Consider the following 24,067-nt stretch of genomic DNA (forward strand, 5'->3'; position numbering starts at 1 on the left):
CGAAACTAAGATGCCCTAAGCTGAGATATACGTATGACAATGAAACAGGGTACCAACATCGACCTGGAATAGATCGATCGATGTTTCTCTCATGGCAAAGAAATGCTCCATCTTGTATATTGATGCGGCAGATCCGATAACTTGATGTTACTGACATGCGGACATAAGCTACAGCTGGTTGTTTCCGCCTTGTCAGACAATTTTGGCGCATACTCTACTATTTGGCGAAACCGCCACAAGCCACACGGGACGGTGCACAGCGCATGTACGAATACTATTCACCATTTCAGATGCCGCAGCAAACTACAACAAAGGCCACGGCATCTTCCGTACCACGCAACCCCCATGTATTTGGAGCAAAACGTCCTGTTGAGCCAGCGTGGCAAGGCCGCAAGAGACAGTGATCGACAGGAACTATGATGGATCATGACCATGATTCATTCAGATCTCGGGCCCGGGCCATGATAAGGTGCCATGTACAGACGGTAGCCACGTGCGAGCCTATAGGCAACCGGATCTAATATACATACATCTATCAGCTCTGCTGATTTGTTCCCTGGATATCTCAACCCTTTGACAGCAGCACATGACGATGCAGTGATTCGTTGACACCCCCTACTATGGATACCAGCTCAGCGAAAAACCCCGAGCTCTTCTCTACCGATTCAAGGGCGGCCGCCGTCATCGTCGGTGTTACCGTTCTCCCTCCTCGTACCCTCGGTCGCCGTAGCCTTGCGTTTCTACACATGCCGCGCACTCACTGGGAGAGTCAGTTACGATGATTGGATATCACTTGTTGCGCTTGTTAGTACTACACCTTAGCTCGGCACAAGACCGTCTTCCTTGAATATCACCGCGACTTACTACTGACTAGCCCCTAGAATCTCGGGTTCGCCTGCGGCATAACGATTGCATACAGTAAATGGCCTCTCAAAGCCCGTTGGTGGTTATTAAACCGCTGCTAAACTCCTTCCAGTGACTCGCGTCGGCCTCGGACACCATATTGGCACAATCACCCAGTCTCAAAGCATCAGAGAATACATCAAGGTGCGTGGATCGCTGCTCAACGCTATTCTGGACAGTTCCTCTAATACTCCGTCACCTTGTCCCGCGATGTAGGCGTTCTATCTTTCCGTCATCTTTTACAACGCCGGTATCATGTTCGTGAAGCTCAGCTTCTTAGCCATGTACTACCGGGCTGTGAAAGCACCCAGATGGAGAAAGTTGATAGCATTCGTATCAGTTCTCGTCTTTGCATGGGAAGTGACGCAGGTGTTCGCAGCCATTTTCTTCTGCAGACCATTCCCAAGCAATCGAGACGGGACGAGCGAGCGTGTCAAGTGCACCGCGTACCTACCAGAGTGGTACCAGAATACAGCAGGCAATATTGTTCTCAACGCAATAATCCTGCTCCTGTCAATACCAATGATTCGCAGCATGACACTCACATGGGCGCAAAAGGCGGCCTTGGCAGGTATCTTCTGTCTCGGTCTCTTGTAAGTCAGGCCCCTCCACTATAGCCCCCGCCCCTTTTTCTCTGGCGCTTATCCGTGGCGAGTTGGGCTATTCAGCTAAACAAAGTACATGGGAACAGCACCTTGGCCACCAGCATTATCCGAATCAAGTTCCTCGGGATGTACCTTGATACAACCTTCGACAACGTCGATGCCGCTCTGTGGTCGCTCTGCGAAATAAACGCAGGGCTGACATGTGCCTGCCTGCCGACCCTTGGCCCTCTCGCCGCGCGATATTTCCCTGCGCAATTCGGCTACCCGAGGAACGGTGCAGTGATGATCAATCGGCATCGTAAAATGATACCCCCTCCTCTGCCCCTACATCAACGGCCTTTCTGGTACGGGGCCGACTCGCCCGGACTCCGATATGACACTGGAAGAGGGCCGCTGCTCAATGGCGGTAAGACTGTCGCACGGAGCATCACGACGGACATTGGCGAAGACGAATATGACCACGAGGTACAAAAACAGCAGCAGCAGCCCCAGGCGACAACGACAATGACACAACGCCCAACCTTATCGCGTCTGATCTCCTTATCGTCGCGGCGGCACAGCTCGCCAGAGGGGTCCGACCAGACCGAGATCATTGTCATCGGGCTTCAATGTGCCCGCCGCTCAATTGAAGAGAACGGAGGCATCACTGTCGGCGGTAGCGGCGGCGTCCAACAACCGGTGCCGGTCTATCGGGGCTGGCGAAACAGTGAATCTAGCACGTTTAGCCCACAGCACCATGGGATTCAAGGAGAAATAGGAGCAACGACGTTGACAACAGCACCCGTGCCAGCTACGCCATATTGGCTTGATGAACGGAGCATTCCGATATATCATTACCCTGAATCACCCCCACCACCTTTCACTATGGAGCTTCCAAGACGAGTGGCCGATGGAAATAACTACGTTATGGACATCCATTCTAAAGGGTATGAGTCCGAGGGCGAGACAGCTCGGACGACTCTGAATACTCGCAATACTGCACAATGGTACGCTGACGCGGGCCGGATGGAGGAGGCGAACGTGGAAGACATACAAGGCAACAGGAATAGGATACCCAGCTTCTGGAGATGGCTAAAATAGAACTTGTGACTGTATTTCAGGGATATAGGGTGACACAAAAGCAATCAACAAGACCACCACAATGGGTCCTTCCTAGACGATCTTTTTTGGTGATATCCTCGTCTAATTCTCAACGCTTTCTTAAACAAACACTATTCGATCAGTCTTCACTTTTACCACTTTTTGGGAGAGCACATCAATCGATATATCTTCAGGTCTTACGGGGTTATTCTAAAGCGCTGCAGAACACAAGCACATGTCCAAACAAAAACATTATTTCCATTAGCCAAATCAAATTTCCAAGTGTGGCATATCAGGTCCATCGAAGGAGGACTCGGGCCCTGGCGTGGGAGGCGCCAGGTTAGTCGTCTTCGTCATGATCCAGCAAGACGCATACCTAAGATCCGAATGATAGAGATTAGTTACCATGCCGCCAACTAAGTCAAATGTGGGAGGAGAGATGAGAACTACAATAAATAAATAGGAAAACCTACATGTTGACACGGTCGATGCATTTACCCCCTTTCGGGACCCGTGGCACTTGGCCGAGAAGCCGTGCTCCTCGAACACCTCAAAGTACCAGGGCTTGAGGCCGGCCGAGCGCAGCATGACGCGCCCGCCCATCTTCAGGGCGCGGTTGAGCTTCCGAATCTGGCGGGCCGCGGCGTCTGTCGTCGGGTCGAACCAGTCCATGCTGTCCATGACGACGGCCACCGTCAGGGTGCCGGGTGCGATGCGCGCGATGACCTCGTCAATCTCATCGGTGTGGATGCGGAGGCCGTCGAAGGCGCCCTTGCGCGAGAGGCGGGCGTGGGCCTGGCGGCTCAGGTAGTCCGGGTGGCACTTCTTGGAGAACTTGCCGTCGAGGCAGACGAGGTAATACGGGTTGTCGCCGGGGATGTGGGTGTTCTCAACCATGGGATCAAGGGTGTCAACCATGAAGTGCCAGATGGCGTGGGAGCGCGTGTTCTTGGCGGTGGGCTTCGGGCCACGAACAACGTCCGAGACGGCGTGGTCCGCCTCAATGACGGCCAGCTGGTTCTTGGGCACGCCCAGCGCCGTCCAGAGGAACGACTCCTGGCTCACGACGAATTTGGACACGAGACGGGACAGAAGGGCGGGGCGGATCTTGTTGCGCCAGATTTCGCGCTGCTCGTTGAGCGTCTTGGAGGCGAGCAGGGCTTTCACGGCCGACCGGCAGCCAAAGACGCGCGTGATCCAGCGGAAGATGCGGATGCCGTACTTGGAGCCGCCCGTGTCGTACAGGCCGCCCTGGCTCTTGGTGAAGATGTGGTGGTTGCTCAGCCAGTATTGGAATGCGCGGCTCGACAGGTGGGGTGACATCTTGGAGATGAGCAGGGAGCGGAACTGAGGGTGCTTTCCCTCGCCGAAGATCTTCCAGAAGTCTTCGTACTCAAGGGACGAAAAGGCGGCGAGCTTCAGCTCCAGTAGGTGGTTCTGGGTAGGGTTCAGGTCGACAACGTGGATCCGGGCTGGGCTCTGAAGGGCGTACGACAAGACGTTGTCACCCGCGGAGCAGATGCACAGGACGACGTCGTCGGACTTGAGGCCCAGGATTCGTTCGTCGACGCGAGTGTCCTCCCAGGTAAACGCATAGATGTACTCATCATTGAACTGGGTATGCTTCTTCAGCTGGTCGTCATAGTAGATGCGCCAGTGGTGGTTCTGGTAGAAAAAGGAGGGGAGGGGCAGATTGGCAGACAGGTTCACCACTGCAGCATCGAAGGCTTTTGAACGGAGCTCGGGGGCGGCTCTTTCAACCGCACGGGACAGAGCGTTCGAGTGGTTCTTGGGATGCAGGTAGGGGGACTCGGTGACCAGGGCGTCAACCTTTTCCACAATTTCGTGTGGCAAGCTCGACGACATGGGTCGCTTGTGTGTGCCCAACCAGATGTAGTAGGGGATGTAGCCCAATGCGCAGTTGCGGTTGTTGACGTTCAGAACAGTACCGAAACGGTACTCGAGGAAGTCCCGACGACCAGGCTCCAGGGCAACGCGATCGATGTCGAACCAAGCGCGCCAAAAGGTTCTAGGGATGAAGTTCACGTGGCGGTCGATCATGCCTCCGGTGTAGTTGCGGAAGCTGACGTCGACTTGGGATTGGACGTAGAAGTCCACTACACCGAGGATACCCTGAGGCGCCAAGAGAGACGGGAGTGAGTCGATGACCGAGTAGTAGTCGGGCTAGTATCGCCAGTTAGAACGGGTCATATTTTGCTCTTCAGTCACCAGCACTCACAATCATGGACAGGCTGTAAGACATGGTGATCAGGTCGGCGCCACCATGCTCAGGACGCTGCTTGGAGAAGTAGCTGATATCCGGGGACTTGGGAACAAGTCCTCTCATGCTTGGCTCGTAATCCTCGAGGCGGAATTTTCTAGCATCATCGCAGACGACCTTCACATTGTCCCAACCCAGGCGGGCGAAACGCTTGCGAGCGACCTCGCAAAGGGATGGGGAGAAGTCGACGAGATAAACGCTGGAGAAGAAGGAGGGGACGTCGACGAACTTGGCCATCGCTTCGATGTTGAAACCGGTGCCACCGCCGACCTGAGAGGGTCAAGTCAGTTGGAGTTTTCTTCAAGCAGCAGCTCGCAGGGATCATGTTCTGGCTTACATCAACCCAGATTCTTCTCTTGTTCTCGGAAGCTCCACTGTCCTCCTGCTTGGCTCGGTAGACGAGTTGGGCAGCGGCCAGAGCCAACATGTCCTCTCGTCCCTTCAACAGGGCGCCTCTAGTGACATCGTAGGCACCAGCCTGAGTCTTGTAGAAGCTCTCGAGGGCATCTTGCTGGTTGCCCTTCTCGCCGCTGCTGTGCGGCTTCAAGAAACAGCCGTAGACGAAGAGCCACAAGGCACGGACGAGACCGGGGTTCTCATCGTGCTTCTTGGGCTTCGTAAGGATGGAGGTTAGACAGACGCCCAGAAAGGAGACACCTGCCAGTCCAGCCAGGTAGAGTTTGGTCTGAGGGTCGATGGGTAACATGTTACCACCAGGAAAAGCCATGGTACTCTCTCATTGCTGTTAAGGCAACGAGTAAGGGAAGGGTGGAATCGCGGTGTTGAATACGACAACAGCCAAAAAGAGTAGAATGGTATACAGTCAAAGGAAAACAAAGAGAGAGAACCAGGGAAGGCAGACACGAGACCCCAGAAGAAGATACACATACATATACCACGAATCTACTCGGTGCGTGGACGGGCAGGGAGGGGCCAATGATACCCCTCGATTTGGTCGCATGCTCATCGTGTCGTAGGCATGCTTCAGTACACAAGAACAACAGGCCGTGGCACAAGATGCCTCGCTTGACGGACAGCCGGCTTGCGCTGCTAGTCGACGCCCTCGCACCAAGGACCCTGAAGTACAAGACGACCACCCACTACCCCCACTAGACTCTCGAACTTGGTGCTCCGGTTCGAAGATCCATGGACGCGCGGGATTATCGACTGGGGGTCGTCGCAGCCAATCATAGAAGCACATGGCTACAGCATCTGGAACTCATTGCTTGACCTTGTCCTGCTCCTGGGCAGTCATGCAAGGCCGAGATACGTAAGGCTGTCGTGCATCTTCCTTTTTTCCCTTTGTCTACTCCAAGCAAAGCCAACCGCCTGCATATTGCAACATGCGACTGGACAGCGATTGGTCCGTGGTGCATAGACTGATTATAGAATGAGACACGACCGTTCTTGATTGGCGGCCTGTCGTTTTGCCTGCATCTGCACCTTCTCCAAGCAGCTGACCCTCTTTCTCGGTTAGGCATGTGGGGGGGGACCTGAGGGGCCATCGTACGAATGAGAAGAGCTTCTCCGGACACGAGGCTCAACGTGTGAGGCTTGGTGGACGACGACAGAAACGTCGATGGCTTGCACTTGCATCCCCAAACTTGCGAACTTTGTTGAATGCTTATCTACTACCACTGCCACAGGCCTGTTCCTTGCATCCATCTGTGGTAGCTTGTTGATCGCTACGATGGGGATCGGGGCATTTCGCGCCTAACGGCAGAATGGAACGACATTATCGCCATTATATCCTCCCTCAAAGGCCTCGGGGGCCGCGCAACGAATTCGAACCCGGCAGAACCCGGAACCCGGAGCCCTGTCTGGCTGATCATACTGGGACGTTGAGGTGGTGCCGAAGTCTTGCGCAGGCGAATTCCAAGTAGTCCACCCACGATAGCTCGGGGGTGTTCGGCACTTGCATGGATTTTGAGAAGTGGCAGTCAATAAAAAGCTACACCGTTACCATTGTACGCACATCAGCTCATCTCGAAAGTTTTGCATTGCAATGCAGAGTATCTGCCACGATTTGGCTCTCCGCTTCTCGTCGGGACTCTATATTTGCATAGTGTTGGCAACAGGGAGGAAGCAGCACGTAAGACGATTGTGCAGGACCGGTGTTTAGCAAGAAACTAAATGTATAGTACACGTTTACACCTTATTGATTGTCTCAATACATTTCCCAACCTACTAATGCTTTCTTACGTAGACGTCGCCTAACGTTGACACATGGTTTTCGAGACGCATAAAGTGCACTTTCATGTGCGATCGTATAGGAATAGTCAGGGGGCTGACGTCGACGATAGTTAGCTGGTGATAAGTGCCGACCCCTCGCTAAAATTCAAAACGCAACCCGTAAAACAATAACATGTAATACTTAGGACGACAAGAAGTCTTTCACAGGCACTTCTTCGGCTTTCCAAACCATCATCATACGACGACACAACTTTCCACCGGCGGGGCCTACCCGAATACCCAAGCCTTGCTAGTACTGCCACATCGCCAACACTCACTTCCACTTGCTGTCAGAGCAAGTCGGCTCAACTCTCCATGACAGCTCATGTGTGCCTGCCTCTTCCAACCGGCAATATCTGATCTTGTCTCACGTAAGGTATGTATGCATGTCGAGCCGGGGCAAGGTGGGCCTCGGACTCTACCCCAACTTAGCCGGCAGGGGTGTCGAGCTATGCTTCCCTGCACATGCATGCCCGGATTCATAGTTAATCCGTAAACACCCGATGACGGTTCCCTGTCGCTTGTGTCGTGCAACGCGCAAGGCGGCCGCATGTATGGATGGGATGCTATTGGCGGCGCGCGCTGACGACATTTCAAGATCATCCTCCATGACATCTGCTTCACGACCGGGTATCGACCTCACAGTAGTACCTGCCGCTCGCTACGTTCTTTGCGACAGTCGTTAAAGAAAATGCCTCCCGCTCCTAGTCAAAAGGGGACTGGGAAGAAGGCGTCTGGAATAGCCCGCCAACGAAGTCGCAACACCACGCCGAGCGCTGGTCCACCTCCTGGCGCCGCCAGCGCCGGCATCCCGCCCGTCGAATACATCGACACCGAGTACGTAGAGCTGCGACTGGAGTACATTGCCGACCTCACCGTCGAGAGCTTCACCGGCTCCGATGCATCCAATGCCGTAATCCCCGATTCCAAAAGCCTCGATGGCATGATCACTCGGCTGGGAAAGCTTTCGGACATCACGGAGAAGCAAGGGCAGCTCTTCGATCGCGGCATGCGTCTCCTGGCGCCCATCATCAAGATGCACAGCGCCGATGCCGCCAACAATGAAGAGAAGCCGCACAAGGAGGATGCGGCCAAGAAGGCCAATAAAAAGAAGAGGAAGGCAAATGACAGCCTGGCACCTCGCGAAACAAATACAGGTAAGTGCATACCCGGTGGCTTGGTTATCAAGTGTGCGCATGGCAGCTGGAGTTTTTTTTTGGATTTGAACATTGCCCGGTTACGTCTTTTTCCTGTTCATCCACTCTGAACTTTGAAGTACTTTTTGGTTGCCCCATTGCTACCATTCCCTGACCATATTTCCTTGCCGCCTTCAATTTGCGCATCTTACCAACAAACCGACTCTAACCTTTCATCTCAGAGCGGAATTCCCCTCTTCGCGAGTCCTCCGGAAAGGGAAAACCGCACAAGAAAGTGTCCAGAGAAAACGATTCTGCCAGTTCCTCGCTTTCCCCGCCAGCCGAGAAGGAGGAAACCGGCGACATGGATGTAGATAAGAAGACCAAGCAAGAGGATAAGGAAGAGGAGGAAGAGAGTTCCGAAGATGAAGGCGCACCTCCCCCTCGCCAAGCACCGCAGGCCCAAACCTTCGGCGAAGATCCGTCCACCTTTCCCGACCCTACCGTCTACGAAATTCGCGACGTCAAACCTGGCATGAGCGACGATGAAAAGAAGGAGATCTTCTCAGTTGCTGTCTTCCCCGAGACAGATCTAGGCGACCAGATTGCTGGTGATCCGCCGGACAAAGACTTCAGCAGCGCCAAGCCGTCGAACCAGATCAGTTTCAGCACCTTCTCTACCTACATCGAGCCCTACTTCCGGCCTTTTGCCGAAGAGGACCTCACCTTCCTACGAGAGCGCGGAGATCGCGTCACAGCTTTCGTCATGCCCAAACGGGGTAAGCGCCACTACTCGGAAATCTGGTCCGAGGAGGACAGTGGCATGTCCATCGACTCCAACTCTCAGACAAGGGACAAGTTGGCTCCTAATCAACCCCGCGGCAACATCGACAACATGGATGACGAGGTGGCCGAAACGGACAAACTCTCTGTTGGGCCCATCCTTTCCCGTCTGCTACAGGCCATGCGCCCAGAGGCCCGGGTACAAGCCAGCGAGGACAAGCCGATGGTTAATGGAATTAATGGCGAATCCGAGGTCAAGGAGGAACCCAACGGAGAGATGAATGGGGCTGTGAATGGAGAGGAGAGCAAGAGCGTCCCCCTGCGTCGGCGATGCCAGAATCCTCCACCGAAGCTTGGAAGAAGGCGACCCACCCGAAACTGGACTACATGCAGGTCGACGAGCGCATCAAGCAGGAGTTGAGGCACATTGGATTCCTGCCGCAGGAAGGCTTCGACGGCGAGTATGATGGCCACTACGACGACGAGGTGGCGGCGCGATTACGTCTCTTGCAGGAGCGCCTCCGCGAGCAGATCCTCATCAACGGGGCGCGCAAGGCACGACTGACGGACCTCGTTAAGGAGCGCATGGCCCATCAGGAGTACCAGACCATCCTGGAAGATCTCGACACGCAAGTCCAAGGCGCCTATCTTAAGCGAACGCGCACCATGGGCAAGTCGAAGAAGGCAAAGCGGCCGGGCGGTGCCGGCGGCGGCAGTCACGCAGCCAACGCAGCGGCGGGTATGGCACGCCCCGGCATTGGCGACGTGACCAAGACGCTGATGGAGCGGCGCCGCCGCTGGATCGACAGCATCGGCACTGTCTTCGACGACGAGGCACTGGGTAAGGTCCCCCGCTCGACGGATCCTGACAGTACTGTCTTCAAGCCCGCGGTTATGGCCGACCTCATGAAAGCCGAACGCCGTGCTTGGGACGAGGAGATAGAAGAAGAGTAAAGGGTTGGCCTAATGATTCTGACCTGCTCGGTCGATATGGATGGCCCTTGGACGAAGTTATGGACTTTGCTTTTTTTTTGTTGCTGGATAAGACTACGTAATGATACCACGAATGGCGTTGGCGTTAGGGACTGGCATTGCTTGCATTCAAGAGAGATCGTTTCGCCTCGGACGCAACGGGAGTGCATAGCGATGAATACACATTTCTGCCCAGGCAACAACTGGTCCCATGTCGCATTGGCTCAACGTGTATGTGTGTGTTTATGTCTGTGTGTGTTTAAGTCTGTGTGGTCGTCATCATCATCATGCCCGTTGAAGGCTATCGATATATGCGATACGCATTAGCAGGAGTACTTAGGTAGTCGTTATTGGGCGCCCTATGAGCCGTCGTTGCGTTATCAGTACATGCATGGCACATGGCATTGTGGGTGTTGCGCGGGGTAAAATGCCATGTCGTTTAAGCTTAGCTCTTGATGTCTCGCTATCAGTTCTTCTCACGCCCCCATGTTTTCTGCCCATGCCTGTGGACCCCGCGTGGTCGGGACTGAACGATAAGTAGCAGCAGCAGCAGCAGCAGACAGTGAACAATAATAGACTCTGGTCTGGTCTGTGGGAGAGCCGGTCGGTTGTATTCAATGGCAAAAATACATTCCCGTCTCACTTCCTCTATAGAAATCCATTGTATCGATGAACAAAAACGGAGAACAAGTAGTGGGCTGTGAGTGGTAACGAGTATACAAAATGCATCTAATTCCCAAAGAGGTTCGTTTTCGCTTCCTATTGCCTCCCCTCCCCCTTCCGAGTGCCGAACCAAAGGCGCGGGAGCTGTTGTTCCACACAGCCTGTTCCATAGCCAACACGCCCGCAGCTCGACAAGCTCGTCATTTCGCAATTGGGCTTCCTTGCCCAGAAACGCCTGGCTAGAGGTGTCAAACTAAATCATTCCGAAGCTACTGTAAGTCCAGGGTTCTTCTAATGGATATGGTTTCTCGTCTCACGCGGGAATCCTATGGCTAACCCGCCTCCCAGGCTCTGATAGCTAGCAACCTCCAGGAGCTTATCCGCGATGGCCAGCACACCGTCGCCGACCTGATGACCATTGGGTCTACCATGCTGGGCCGGCGGCATGTGCAACCCTCGGTGCCGTCGACCCTGCACGAGATCCAAGTCGAGGGCACTTTCCCCGTGGGCACGTACCTGGTGACGGTGCACAACCCCATCGCCACGGAGAACGGCGACCTGGCCAAGGCCCTGTACGGCTCATTCTTACCCATCCCGTCGGCGGATATGTTCCCCGTGGCGGCGGCGGCTGAGTACGAAGCTACAAAGCAGCCTGGCGCGTTGGTGGCCGTCAAGGGCCGCATCGCGCTGAACCAGGGCCGCCGCCGCGTCCGGCTCCGGGTCACCAGCAAAGGAGATAGGCCCATCCAGGTCGGCAGCCATTACCATTTCGTCGAGACGAACCCGCAGCTCTCTTTCGACCGCAAGCGCGCCTACGGGTTCCGCCTGGATATCCCTGCCGGCACCAGCGTCCGCTTCGAGCCGGGGGACACCAAGACCGTGACCCTGGTCGAGATCGGCGGCAACCGCGTCATCCGTGGCGGCAACCACTTGGCCACCGGCGAGGTGGATCTGGCGCGCGCCGACGATATCATACTCAAACTGCAGCAGGCTGGGTTCGCGCACGCGCCCGAGGAGCCTGTCGGGGATATGACCGCGCAGATCGAGGCCTGCACCCTGGATCGCTCCGCCTACATGACCATGTTCGGCCCCACCACCGGCGACCTTGTTAAGCTCGGCAGTACCGACCTCTGGATCAAGGTCGAGAAAGACCTCGCGGTGCACGGTGACGAGTGCAAGTTTGGCGGCGGCAAGACCCTGCGCGAGGGCATGGGACAGGCCACGGGCCGATCCGACGCGGAGACGCTGGACCTCGTCGTTACCAACGCGCTAATCGTCGACTATACCGGTATCTACAAGGCAGACATTGGGGTCAAGGACGGCATCATTGTGGGTATCGGCAAGGCTGGCAACCCCGACGTGATGGACGGCGTGACGGATGGCATGGTCGTGGGAAGCTGCACAGATGTCATCGCTGGGGAGGGCAAGATCATTACCGCAGGTGGCCTAGATACCCATATCCATTTCATATGCCCCCAGCAGGCGTACGAATCCATCGCTTCGGGTGTCACCACTATGCTTGGAGGCGGGACGGGACCCAGGTAAGTAACATCCCCCTCCCCCTTTTCCCCTTTGACCCTGCTTCAACTCAACGGTAGACTGACTATCTATAACTAGCGCGGGAACGAGCGCCACAACGTGCACTCCTGGTGCCAACTATATGCGCGATATGCTCCAAGCCTGCGATGAGCTTCCAGTCAATATCGGTATCACCGGAAAGGGTAACGACAGTGCCCCTGAACCTCTGCGTGAACAAGTCATTGCCGGAGCCTGTGGGCTGAAGCTGCACGAAGACTGGGGCTCTACACCCGCAGCTATCGACTCATGTCTCACGGTATGCGACGAGCTCGATGTGCAATGTCTGATTCACACGGACACCCTGAACGAGTCGGGCTTTGTCGAGTCGACCATCGCCGCGTTCAAGAACCGCGTGATCCACACGTACCACACCGAGGGCGCAGGAGGGGGCCACGCCCCGGACATCATCAGCGTGGTCGAGCACGAGAACGTGCTGCCCTCGTCGACGAACCCGACGCGCCCCTTCACGCGCAACACGCTGGACGAACATCTCGACATGCTGATGGTGTGCCACCACCTGTCCAAGAACATCCCCGAAGACATCGCCTTCGCCGAGTCGCGCATCCGTGCCGAGACCATCGCGGCCGAGGACGTGCTCCACGACCTCGGCGCCATCAGCATGATGTCCTCGGACTCGCAGGCCATGGGCCGCTGCGGCGAGGTCGTCCTGCGCACCTGGAACACAGCCCACAAGAACAAGGTCCAGCGCGGCGCGCTGCCCGAGGACGAAGGGTCCGGCGCTGACAACTTCCGCGTCAAGCGCTACGTCAGCAAGTACACCGTCAACCCAGCCGTGGCTCAGGGCATGGGACATCTGCTCGGAAGTGTCGAGGTTGGCAAGATGGCTGATCTCGTGGTCTGGGACCCGGCTTGGTTCGGTACCAAGCCCAGTCTTGTCGTCAAAAGTGGTTTGATTGCCTACGCCCAGATGGTAAGTTCCCATTCCCTCTTTTTATCTATCCGTTTGTCTTCAGACTTCCTTCCCCCTACTGGACAGAATGCCATCCCCACACTGCTCCCCATACAGAGAGCACAAGGGAAGAAAGAAACAGCGCCAACACGACTAACATGATTCCCCTCGCAGGGCGACCCCAACGCCTCAATCCCGACGGTCCAGCCCATCATCGCGCGCCCCATGTTCGCACCCATGGTGCCGCGCAGCAAGATCCTGTGGGTGTCGCAGGCGAGCGTCGACTCGGGCGCCGTCGCCCGCTACGGCCTGCGCAGCCGCGTCGAGCCCGTCCGCAACTGCCGCCGCATCGGCAAGCGCGACATGAAGTTTAACGACGCCCGCCCCCGCATGCACGTCGACCCGGAAAAGTACACCGTCGAGGCCGACGGCGTCGTCTGCACCGCCGAGCCCGCCGAGACGCTGCCGCTGACGCAGCAGTTCTTCGTGTACTAAGTAGTAACGAATGAGAAGTTATGGAGTGGGCAAGCAGGCGAGCGAGATGTAAAGATGCATGAGTGAGCAACGAGTAGTGTGGATGGCAAAAGAAAGGGGGTTGTGTAGTTTTCGTTCCAACCTAGACTAGCAATAGCGACGGGCCGGAGAGAGAAAAGGGGGAGTAGAGGGATGACAGCTGTCTGACATGGGCGATCGCTTGTATCATTGAAATTTCAAGTTCACATATCTTCGACGTATTTAATAGGGTAGTTGGCTACAGTCTTTCTTCTTCTGTTGTTTAAGCGGGCGGATTATAAAGATCACGCGGAGCATCCAAGTAGGCATACAGTGTTGGCCAACTCAGGTGCAACGAAGTACACAAATGTAACTTAATAGCTGCCCCCATCCTACCTGGGCTTGGTTCACTTCCCGTACGTATCATTGAGTACCCGCACTGTTCCTCCCTGTCAAATGCATGTCTCCGTGAGCAGATACCTGGACCGTCCTGCACTAGACGTGCGTCACCTAGCCATGTCAACCGAAACGTTGCTGGATTTCACTTGACGGGTACAAGCCATCATCTGATGGACAAGTATTTTTACTTATTGGTTCATACATCTAAATACAGTGACGCCTTCCCTAATCCTTCATATCGCCAACGCCTTGAACGTAACCATCGCCCACCAGTCTTGTATCATCGACTGATGTTATAAGCCTTGACTACTACAAAGTAGCCGCCGAAACCACATATACTCAAACATGCCCCAAATGAGGCAATGAACACCAAGCAAACTTAGGTGAACATCGTCCGGTCCACCTGTCGTGATCTCATGAGATGGAAGACCGATATCCGAGAATCGATCACATCGAATGCGAAAAGAGGTATCTCCGAAAACAGTGAAAGTGAAAACACAAGAAAGCCGAAGCAAGGTCGTTTAAGCGTTCTTCTTCTTGCGAGCGGACTTCTTAGGTTCCTCAGTCGCAGGTTCTGCCACCTTGGACGCTCGCTTCCGCTTCTTATCCGGGCTGGCGGGGGTTGCGGTCTTAACTGCAGACGCCTCGACATCCTCACTGTCTGCGGCGGTGCTCTTGCGCTTGCGGGTGCTGCCCTTAGGCTTGGGGGTCTTGGCTACTTCTTCGGAAATAGCAGCAGCAGCCGGGGCCACAACAGGGGCAGTCATCTGCAGCTGCTCCACGATAGCATCTTGGTCGTTGCCGATAGCAGGCTCCTCGACACTACCAGCAACATTGGGCTGGGGAATCTGGTTGGAGTCGGCATAAGCAAGAGCGTCCTGATCGCTCATCTCCCGGGCTGTCGGATTTCCAGCCTTGTATGAGTGTACACGAGCATGGTACAAACGCAGGTTGAACTGGTATGCATTGTTCCAGGCCTGGCATGAGTTAGCACAAAAACTGGTGAAAGGGGATTGCGGTTGTCTTTTCCAACTAACCATCTTCTCGTCTGGGTTCATCGAAGCCCATCGGCGCTGGCCCTCATCCTGGACAGCACCCTTGGGAGCCTCATTGCCAAGATCTGTGGCAATAATGGGACGGGCAGTTTGCATGTACAGAAAGTAAGGTGTGAGAGGTCGCTTGGGGGCATTGGGATCATGCTGGCGCTTCTTGCGTTCCTTCTTCTCCTCAACTGGAGGAGCGACTGCCTCAGGGGCAACAGGCGCAAAAACTCCAGCGGCTTGGTCCAAACGGGCCAGAGTCTGCAAAGCTGGGACGTTATCCAGCGAAGTAGGCTCACCAAGGAGCATGTTACTCTGGCGCAGATAGTCGGAAGCAAAGTCCCGGAGCAGGTCCTGAATAGTAGACAGGCGGGCATGGACCTTGAGGCATGTTAGTTGTTGGCTTAACAGGCTTGCAGGTAATTCAACTAAGTGCAGTCATGGCTAGGGGGATTTAGGCAAGCCGCAGAGAGGCCTGGCAGGCAGTGGAGTCAACGCTCCCCAGGCCCCTCATTGCGCGGCCAAAAGGTGCGGGGTAATATAGCATGTAAACAAGACCGACTTCGAAGTACGCGTATCAGGAACAGCACGCGCTGGCGGCCGGCTCGCATCGACTCTTGATGGCTTTTTTCACGCTTTTATAAAAGTGCTGACTTGATAACCCTGCGTAGATTGAAGATGGCACGGCTTTTTTTGGAGATGCTGCCAAGAGGCCATGTCATCCGTAACCAAGTGTGCAGGCAAGGCCGCCATATGAGGTGTAATGCAATGGTCATTGTGTACGTGTTGGTGAGGGGATTGGATAGTAGAGTCCAGTGTGTTTTCATGTTGGATGCCCTGGACGTTGGCGACACAGTTTGGGGGATTGCAGTAATGAGTAGCAGTAGAAGAAGTATGCACTCACCGAATTGCGGACTCTCTCATACTCGGCTTTGTTAATAGTCAAGGTATTGGAGCCAGCATCCATAGGCGGCGCCATTGCGATGGGCGGCTGGGGCATCAGAGTAGGGACATTAGCAGGAACGGGGGGCTGCTGCTGCTGTTGTTGCTGTTGCTGCTGCTGCTGGGGCACCAAAGGGACCTGTGCCGACGGCGTGGCTGGTACAGCCTTTGTCTGGTCCTTGCGGGGCCTGGCCATTGTGGTCGGTGGTTGAGTTGGTTGGGTTGGGCTTTTGAGGAGAATGCTCAGTTGCGGTGCGGATGGTTTCGGGGCACTCAGTTCTCAAGAATAGGCCTGTTTTCCAGTTGCTTGCGGGCAGAGAATTTAGGTGAGAAAATGGGAAAAGTTTCGGGGCAGCTCGTCAGCTGAAAGTTGGGGGGTCAGCGCTTTATGTGACCGAGGGCTCAAGGCTGGCTCAACTGAAATCACTCCCATCAGTGAGGTACACTAGGCCATGTACCCCTCCCACTTTCAATCGACACCAACCAAATCCAACATTGATTGATTGGGAAAAACGAGTGCCTGCCACATTACTGGACCTGCTGTTTTCCTACCTACTGAAGCAGAAGCAGGTACCTACTCGCTGTACCTTATTTTTTTGCTCCCTCCCCCTCTCGCTCTCTCTTTGCTCCTGCACTGCCCAGTCAGTCAGTACCCGCCAGCCTTCCATCAATTGACCTTTCCGGGCCACCACCCAGTCACATCCAAAATGACCTGACAAGAAAGACTGCGACCGGGTGAGGCCCAAGTGATCTGAAGGTGCCTGGCACAAATTCTCCCTTCAAATGCCCACACCTGCAACCCACATGCAGCACCCACAACACACACTGGGCACCCACACCACGGCCTACCTGATGTATGTACTTGCGAGCGCGTGCTGCATATTAGCAGCAAAAATCTGGATGAAAGTGATTTGCGACGTAGGCACCTGGGTTAATGCTGTCCTCGTCCCCCCGGCTCAGCTCAACTTCCTCGACGCACTAACTGGGCAAATCGCCCTCCATGTATATTTCAGGTTACTGATTTGGAGCTGCTTGCGACGCTGACCTGCCCAAGTCTGGACTCACACACAAGACGCCTGTCGAGCCCCCCTCCGCCCCTCTCAACTGTATTGAGATGGCTTTCACGCACTGAATCACTCGCGAAATGCCGATTGTTTGCTTGCGCGACACCAGATTCGGGACTCTAGAAGCCATTTTTTGTACTACACTCGCAGTGTGTAACAACGGGTTTGCCGGGTAGTAAGAATTTCGAGCTTCCTCGAATATGCTAAATGCAACTTCAATGGATGCGATTGTCGCATTCCGACTGTTGAGGATTAGAATATAGCCGCCTTAGTGATTTGAATATTCGCTGTCGTAGAATGCGCACCTAAACGTGGTAAGGCCAATATATCGCTGGCACCTGGGGGCCCAAGGTCTGTCCTACTGATGCCCAGGTAAGAGATCAATTGCTGCGGGTGATTTTGGTTCCAAGTCCAAGAACGTTTGGCTAAAACAGCGGGCGCACACAGCGACTGGGGCGCGTCTTTTCTCATCTGAAGTACTTGGCGCTCTCCCACCTGCAAGTCACCCGATAATACGGGATTGTTGCATCTGGGGCAATTGCCATTTACTTGGCCGATCTTGTGGCCTTTTTCATCCTGCTATCAAATTGTATGCCTTGGCGCATCCAATTCCGGTCTTTTTACAGAGAAACGGAGGCGATGGAGGCCTTTGGTAGCGGGTTGGAATTTGGCATCTGTTTAGAAGGTTCCTATTGAAAGAGGCCCCGAGCTGTTGCTCAAGTCACTGAAGTCTCTCGCGGATGGTGCGTCGCAGCTTCATGCAGGGCCCCATCTTAGTACCACCAAAGCGGCGAAGACTACTGGCTAGGTTCTCAGTGTTGTCGCGCTGATTTGCCAACCCTAGGGGCTTGGTTTTAAAAGCGGCGACTCCCTATCTCAGCGCTGCTAAAATCCTCTGCCGCCGTGTCCACTAGTCAACCCATCACGTAATGGCTTTCCTGTCCGGGCTGGACTCTGACAGGCAGTCTTCTTCTGGTCGGCCGTCTCACTGGGCCTCTAGACCTCTGCTATGCGATGCTCGTCCCCCACAAGGGAACCTGAAAAGGCTGATTTTGACCGAGTCCTAGCTGGGAGTGCTGGCGGTGCAACCTGCCGCCCGCCCTCTCCCAAGGCCGACTGTTCTGGTGTTCTCGTTGGTCTTGTCATTTCGCCCGCCCGCCCAGCTTGTCTGCCACAGGCTTCAGGCTGACTGACATCCAGCACTGATCTCGCAACCCAAAAACGCGCTGGCTCGATGCTTTACCTGTAAGCTCTCTCGTCTGCTGGCCTTTATGGTGACCCGCACCGGTGCTCCAATGTCTGTTTATTTGGCTCTATGCAGTGACTGAGAACCTTGGACACTCCAGTGCTGCTTCCCATTTACTATGAGCACAGTTGGACTGCTTGAACACGAGTATTCGACGCTCCCCAGTCCCGTTGCCTTGATGTAAACTTCATAGCCCCTGGGACAAAACCCATACCTAGTACCAACCACCATCCGTATCTCGACACTCTGCAGAGTGTCTTACGGTATTAGGTACCTGGATTAGCACACCTAGTCACTCAAATCGTTCTATTTCTTCCCTGTGGCCGCTTGCCTGCAATCTACAGATCACCCCTGGGCTTCGAGCTCAAGCTCGATCCCGAACTTGACATGTCCTGTCTCTTGGGGCCTGTCAATGTTAGTTGCTCGAGCCCCGAGCGACGAGACTGGGTACTGTTGGATATGCTGCAAGCTGACCACGATCTTAGAAGCATCTCAGCCTGCAGTGACTTATAACACCCAGCTCCGATACGCTCCTTAAATGGTTTTTGATGCCTGAAAAGCATCATCCAGGCGACTCGCCCACAACTGTGATGCATTATCGGCAGTGTATTTACTGCCCGCAACACTGATGTAGCTCAATTACGCGTCTTCTGAACCCAAGTCTATAGTACCTGTCGCAGAGCTAGAATTATTGAGATTGACTCCCCCGCAGGCGGCCGTCGCGGACAGCTCCTGATTTGGTTGCATGGCTGTTTGATGTGTAGTTTTACTCAGATCGCCCAAGGACTCTCTATCTTGCATTCGGCGCGTGCCCACATACGGTGAGAAGCAACGTGGTTTCGACTTCGTATTTTACTTGGTGCATTCGTGTGGAACGGGCATATATAGTATACGGACATGTGCTATCACAACTATGGTGTCGGGTATTTACCAAGCTGTCCTTGGGCGTCACATCAACTATATCCTACAAACATGCTGGAGACTATAGACATGTTAACGCTGGGCGACCGTCGCGGGGTGTTTCATCGAATTGCTACAAGCTTCCTAACAACCCAGCATGGTCTCAGTCAGATATAAAGCACCACGTTCAGCGCCCCTTCATCAACCAGCGCGATGACGATAAGCTTAAGCTGCAAACCTAGTAGATTAGTCAGGAACGGTTTGTACAATAGAGTTGGCTTGGGTTAGGTCAAAGCCGAAGCAACAGTTAGCCGTGATGTGAATACTGGGCTAAGTATACTGGCCTTCCATCGTTCGATGAGCATCTGACACACGTGTATCGATTCACGAGCTCTGCCCCGCGCAAACCCTTGGCACGAACGTGAATCCTGCTGTCGGTGCAATTGTACCTCGTACCAGCGAATGGCAGGGATCCGGATTTAAGTAAAACAAGACGCAAAGTACCGGTGTACTGATTATTGGGGATGATTCAAAGCAAGCAAGGCCAAGCACAGCTCCAAACAACCCCATTGCAGACACAGCTGGTCCAATCGAGAGCATTAGACGCATGCCATCGCGTCTTGGCAGGTCGGAGGTTCAGTCGATCTCCAGCTAAGCTTCATGCTATGGGGCCCCCTGCCTACTTTTAGGTCGTCCAACGATGATGAACCCCCCCTTCGACCCCTCCAAGCTTGACTTGACAGGAACAAGGAGGGCCCAGAACGAAGGGCACCAACGTCACACACCAAATTACGAAGAGGGAGCTTTCGACGGAGCAACCCTTCTTATTTGTGCCTCTCCCCCCTCCTCATGTCTGCGTCTCCTTTGTTTTGGTCTAATTCTCTTCTTTGAGTCCTACCATTACTCTCAAGAAAACCACGATAAGAAACACGACATTTTGAACATCTGAAGGGCAGGTCTTGACGATGTTCACCTCCAAATCCCTCTACCCCGCCGTCTTGGCCGTGGTCGTCCTGTGCATGTTCACGCCAGGCGCCTTGGCCTTCGGCGCGGGTAACATTGCTGGCATCAGCAAGGTGGAAGGAGTCAATTGTATGTCTCTGCAGGCCTTTCCAATGACATGACCGCACAGCAACTAACATACACTGTTTATAGGGCGCCGTAAGTCAACATAGCTATAGCTTGCCCGAGATCCGACCAACCACTGCGTTGCGAACGAGTACAGCAGTCGTTTGCCAGCACTGCTTCCAATCCAATTCCAAGGCTGCAGTCTGCTTGCTACCGGCCTCCCATCATAGCAACGTGCAGTAGTCATTAGAGCATCGCTAATTGGAATATCCAGATGGTGATTTGGAAGACACCCTCTTGACTCTGGCAATGGCCAGAGTCCTTGGCAACGGCAAGTTTGACAAGCTCACGGTTCAACGTGTAAGTCAAGCCGATCATATAGCTTTAAGCGTACAACACCACTAATACGATCATGCTTATAGGTCTACTTTGGAAACTGGCTACGTACGTCCTTTGGCACTGCCGCCTCTGTTATTCACCAACTTTGGTACATCAAATACTGACTGCTGGTGTTTAGGTGACTACTCGCAAGCGATTGATATCGGAACCGTGAAGGCTGTCTCTTCAGAGGCTATCCGCCTGCTTCTGTGTGTCTTGGGTTTCATGACTTTCGGCTTCGGCAGCAAGGAGTTTGAAATCACTGCGGATAGACTTGGTACGAATAACCACTGATCAACTATTAGCTGTCTACTTACAAGAGTATATATAGGCACTTACCGCCCCGAGGATCATATCGATAACCCCAAGGGTTACGGCGCTGGCGCAGGCGACCCTAGGCAGTACGACAGACGCCTCCGTGGACCGATCGACGAACAGCGCGAGCTGTCCATTGATCCTGAAACCGGCATGAAGAACTACATCGCCAATGAGCGCGCCGACATCATGACTTCGGCCCAGCACGTCAGAAAGCTCTTCGGTGATTCCATTGAACTAGCCAGACGCTACCGTCGCAGCAACAACAAGGACGAAATCTACAAGGCTCTACGCTTGTTGGGCACCGGACTGCACTGTTTGGAAGGTTTGTAGTCGCGTGTCACCGGATTCTGGCTTCATGGCTTATATTTTGTTTAGATTTCCTCGCCCATAGCAACTACACAGAGCTGGCTTTGATCGAGATGGGTGAGCGCGATGTCTTCCCTCACGTTGGACGGGATACCCGTATGCGTCTGGACGGAGCTCGTGATGAAGTCTACCCCCTCGTCACAGGTACTTTTGGCGGCGTTGACTTCCTGCACTCCGTTACTGGTGAAGGTATGTGATTTCTCTGCTGGTCGGTTGAGAGTATGATCTAATATGATGACCAGTTTCCGACAAGCTCACTCAGAACGAGCTGGACGAACTCGAGGGTACCCTGAAGAACAACAAGCAAGGCAATGCCAGCATGATTGAGGATCTTTTGAACAAGATCCCCGATGGAATTCTCGGCGGAGACAAGAAGGGTGAAATGCAAAACATCCAGGACAACGCCAACAACTCACAGATGCAGAACACCCAGGTGTCTCCTCGTGACCCTGAGGAGTTCACCCAATACGTCCAGAACATCTTCAAGCAGATCATGCCCGCGATTGAGTTCCATGATGAGTTGTATGTACCCGAACGATATCTTCTTCCATTCTCTGCTGTTTTGAGATCTATATCTAACAAATTATTAGGATGAAGACCATCAGCGAAATGATTGAGAAGATCCCTATTCTGCCCAAGATCCTGGAGCAACTCGAGGAGCAGATGTCTGTTTGGGTGTTCTCTATTATGGCCCCTTTCGTGGTTCCTATATTGCAGCAGGTCAAGAACGAGCTCCGCACCGGATCTCATGAGATTATTGAGAGCAGCGAGGCTGAGCAGCATGTTGTCTTCGATGATGACCGCTCATCTGACCCCACACACTCCATGCTGTCCAAGGATCACTTCTCCAACGTAAGTGTGATGCCTCCTCTATCGCAAGCAAGCGGCCTAACATATTGGACCAGATCCTCAACGAGGTCGCCGGAAAGACTGCCAGCAAGGTCGTTGCATGGGCCACTCCTCAGATCATGGAGCTTTGGGACGACGACGGACGCAACCCCGATGAAGTCATCACTAACATCATCTTCGGTGTTATGCATCATCCTGCCCAGCGTGATCAGGCTAACGGCCCGATCCGCGAGGGCCGCCAGATCATGTTTGATTCGGTCAGGCGCTGGTGGGATGAGATGGATAACGGAGCCAAGGATGAGCTCCGACGCAAGCTCTCCCGGGAGGGTGTCAAGAATGGTATGCCAACATCTCCGTGCCAAACTCGAAGAATCACTCACTGACTCAAATCTAGGCGAGAACCACAAGGAAGGTGTGCATGACACTGGTCATGGTTGTGGCAAGCCCTTGGGCATGAAGAAAAACTACCAGGGCGGCGAAGGAGGTTCCATGGAAGACCGTAAGTGGACTGTCCCATCTTTGGAATCGCCCTCCTACAAAGTACCTGACCTGAGTTCATTTTTTAATAACACTTCTTTTGCAGGCATCGCGGGTGCGGCTGCCGGCGCCATTTACGAAGGTATTACTGGCGGAATCGGCAATGTGCTCGAGCAACAAACTGGCATCAACCTTCCATCTGGCCAGGGAGGTCATCCTGTCCAGGTCGAAGAGTCCAGCAGCCACAAGGGTGGCCTTGGCGGCTTCCTCAGCTCCGTTGGCAAGAGCCTACTTGGCGATGACTTCAAGTCGAGCGAAAAGGAGTCTTACTCGTCCAGAAGAGACGATAACAACTCTCACACCGAGTCGCGAACAGAATATGGCCACTCAGGCGGTCGCTACGAGCAAGCCACTGAAACCCGGACAGACTACAACGACGGCCGGGAGTCCACGTCGTACAAGCGGTACGAGCAGGACGAAGACCGCCGCGGCAACACCACCGGCTACGGTTACGAGGAGCGCACAGAGTCCCGCCCTGGCCATGAGACCCGCACTGAGCGCCGAGAGGAGTACGGAGGGTCGCAAAACTACGGTGGCGGCAGCAACAGTGGTTACGGTGGAAACAGCAATTACGGCGGCGGCAACAGTGGTAGCGGCGGCTATGGCGGCGGCGACAGCTACGGCCGTGGCAACAGCGGTGGTGACAGCTACGGTGGCGGTAACAGCAGCTACAGCGGTGGCAACAGCGGTAGCGGCGGCTATGGCGGTGGCAACAGCGGTTATGGTGGCGGTGACAGCTACGGTCGCGAGTCCCGGGACAACGAGTCATCATCTTATGGCCGACGCGAGGACCGCAACGAGTCCAGCGGCGGCTACGGAAGCAGCCGTCGTGATGAGTACGAGGGTGGCTCCAGCGGTGGTTATGGCGGCCGACGCAACGACGAAGGCTATGGAGGCGGAGAGTCCGAGTCGTATTCTCGTCGCCGTGATGACGAGTATGAGGAACGCCGTGATGAGTACGGTAGCAATCGCCGTTACTAAGCGAGAATCGTGTCCTATACATGATCAAGCTTGATTTCGATGCTATGTTCTGAACTAGACTAGATCTAAAATATTGTCCATTCCTTCCTCATCTGCTTATGAGGAAACGATAGACGTCTGAGTTGAACAAAGTTCCACTGCCGAAATATTGCGCGCTGCCGCTATTGTTTTATATGTCATTGATCGCTAGGTGTTCAAATACATTGTCAGTAAGCCAATAGGAGATTAAATATAGGTAGCAACGGCCCATTGGAGTGTGCAGCAGTTTGAGTGCATGCGGGAAATATAAGCCGTGGGAAGGAAGGAATGGGCGTGTTGTAAGGTCTCGTTGGCGAGCAATGATC

The 24,067-nt window shown here is 54.3% G+C and overlaps 6 protein-coding genes across 6 annotated transcripts; 4 read left to right on the plus strand and 2 right to left on the minus strand.

The window, feature by feature from the left end:
- Nucleotides 1–620: 620 nt before the first annotated feature.
- On the plus strand, nucleotides 621–2,588 carry PG998_011237 (uncharacterized protein; the record flags this gene model as incomplete). The annotated part of the gene is made up of 4 exons (XM_066878053.1): nucleotides 621–768; nucleotides 977–1,047; nucleotides 1,120–1,496; nucleotides 1,595–2,588. The coding sequence occupies 4 exons, from the start codon at nucleotides 621–623 to the stop codon at nucleotides 2,586–2,588; spliced, it is 1,590 nt and encodes a 529-aa protein (XP_066727107.1).
- Nucleotides 2,589–2,858: 270 nt separating this feature from the next.
- Nucleotides 2,859–5,596, minus strand: PG998_011238 (uncharacterized protein; the record flags this gene model as incomplete). Its single annotated transcript, XM_066878054.1, has 3 exons — nucleotides 2,859–4,772; nucleotides 4,828–5,139; nucleotides 5,207–5,596. 3 exons carry the CDS (start codon nucleotides 5,594–5,596, stop codon nucleotides 2,859–2,861), a joined length of 2,616 nt encoding a protein of 871 aa, XP_066727108.1.
- A 2,196-nt stretch (nucleotides 5,597–7,792) lies between these two features.
- On the plus strand, nucleotides 7,793–9,974 carry PG998_011239 (uncharacterized protein; the record flags this gene model as incomplete). The annotated part of the gene is given in 3 exon segments (XM_066878055.1): nucleotides 7,793–8,258; nucleotides 8,480–9,343; nucleotides 9,358–9,974. The coding sequence occupies 3 exon segments, from the start codon at nucleotides 7,793–7,795 to the stop codon at nucleotides 9,972–9,974; spliced, it is 1,947 nt and encodes a 648-aa protein (XP_066727109.1).
- Nucleotides 9,975–10,715: 741 nt separating this feature from the next.
- PG998_011240 (Urease) lies at nucleotides 10,716–13,638 on the plus strand (the record flags this gene model as incomplete). Its single annotated transcript, XM_066878056.1, has 5 exons — nucleotides 10,716–10,736; nucleotides 10,843–10,929; nucleotides 11,004–12,196; nucleotides 12,273–13,164; nucleotides 13,318–13,638. 5 exons carry the CDS (start codon nucleotides 10,716–10,718, stop codon nucleotides 13,636–13,638), a joined length of 2,514 nt encoding a protein of 837 aa, XP_066727110.1.
- A 917-nt stretch (nucleotides 13,639–14,555) lies between these two features.
- PG998_011241 (high mobility group protein) lies at nucleotides 14,556–16,212 on the minus strand (the record flags this gene model as incomplete). Its single annotated transcript, XM_066878057.1, has 3 exons — nucleotides 14,556–15,011; nucleotides 15,072–15,455; nucleotides 15,979–16,212. 3 exons carry the CDS (start codon nucleotides 16,210–16,212, stop codon nucleotides 14,556–14,558), a joined length of 1,074 nt encoding a protein of 357 aa, XP_066727111.1.
- Nucleotides 16,213–20,191: 3,979 nt separating this feature from the next.
- Nucleotides 20,192–23,723, plus strand: PG998_011242 (heterokaryon incompatibility protein het-C domain-containing protein; the record flags this gene model as incomplete). Its single annotated transcript, XM_066878058.1, has 12 exons — nucleotides 20,192–20,318; nucleotides 20,382–20,387; nucleotides 20,569–20,654; nucleotides 20,717–20,738; nucleotides 20,812–20,949; nucleotides 21,004–21,312; nucleotides 21,366–21,545; nucleotides 21,599–21,878; nucleotides 21,947–22,208; nucleotides 22,262–22,544; nucleotides 22,600–22,704; nucleotides 22,789–23,723. The coding sequence occupies 12 exons, from the start codon at nucleotides 20,192–20,194 to the stop codon at nucleotides 23,721–23,723; spliced, it is 2,733 nt and encodes a 910-aa protein (XP_066727112.1).
- Nucleotides 23,724–24,067: the final 344 nt, after the last annotated feature.

The sequence above is a fragment of the Apiospora kogelbergensis genome, assembly GCF_038363985.1.
Source record: "Apiospora kogelbergensis strain CBS 113332 chromosome Unknown utg000007l_segment0_segment0, whole genome shotgun sequence".
NCBI lineage: Eukaryota > Fungi > Ascomycota > Sordariomycetes > Amphisphaeriales > Apiosporaceae > Apiospora > Apiospora kogelbergensis.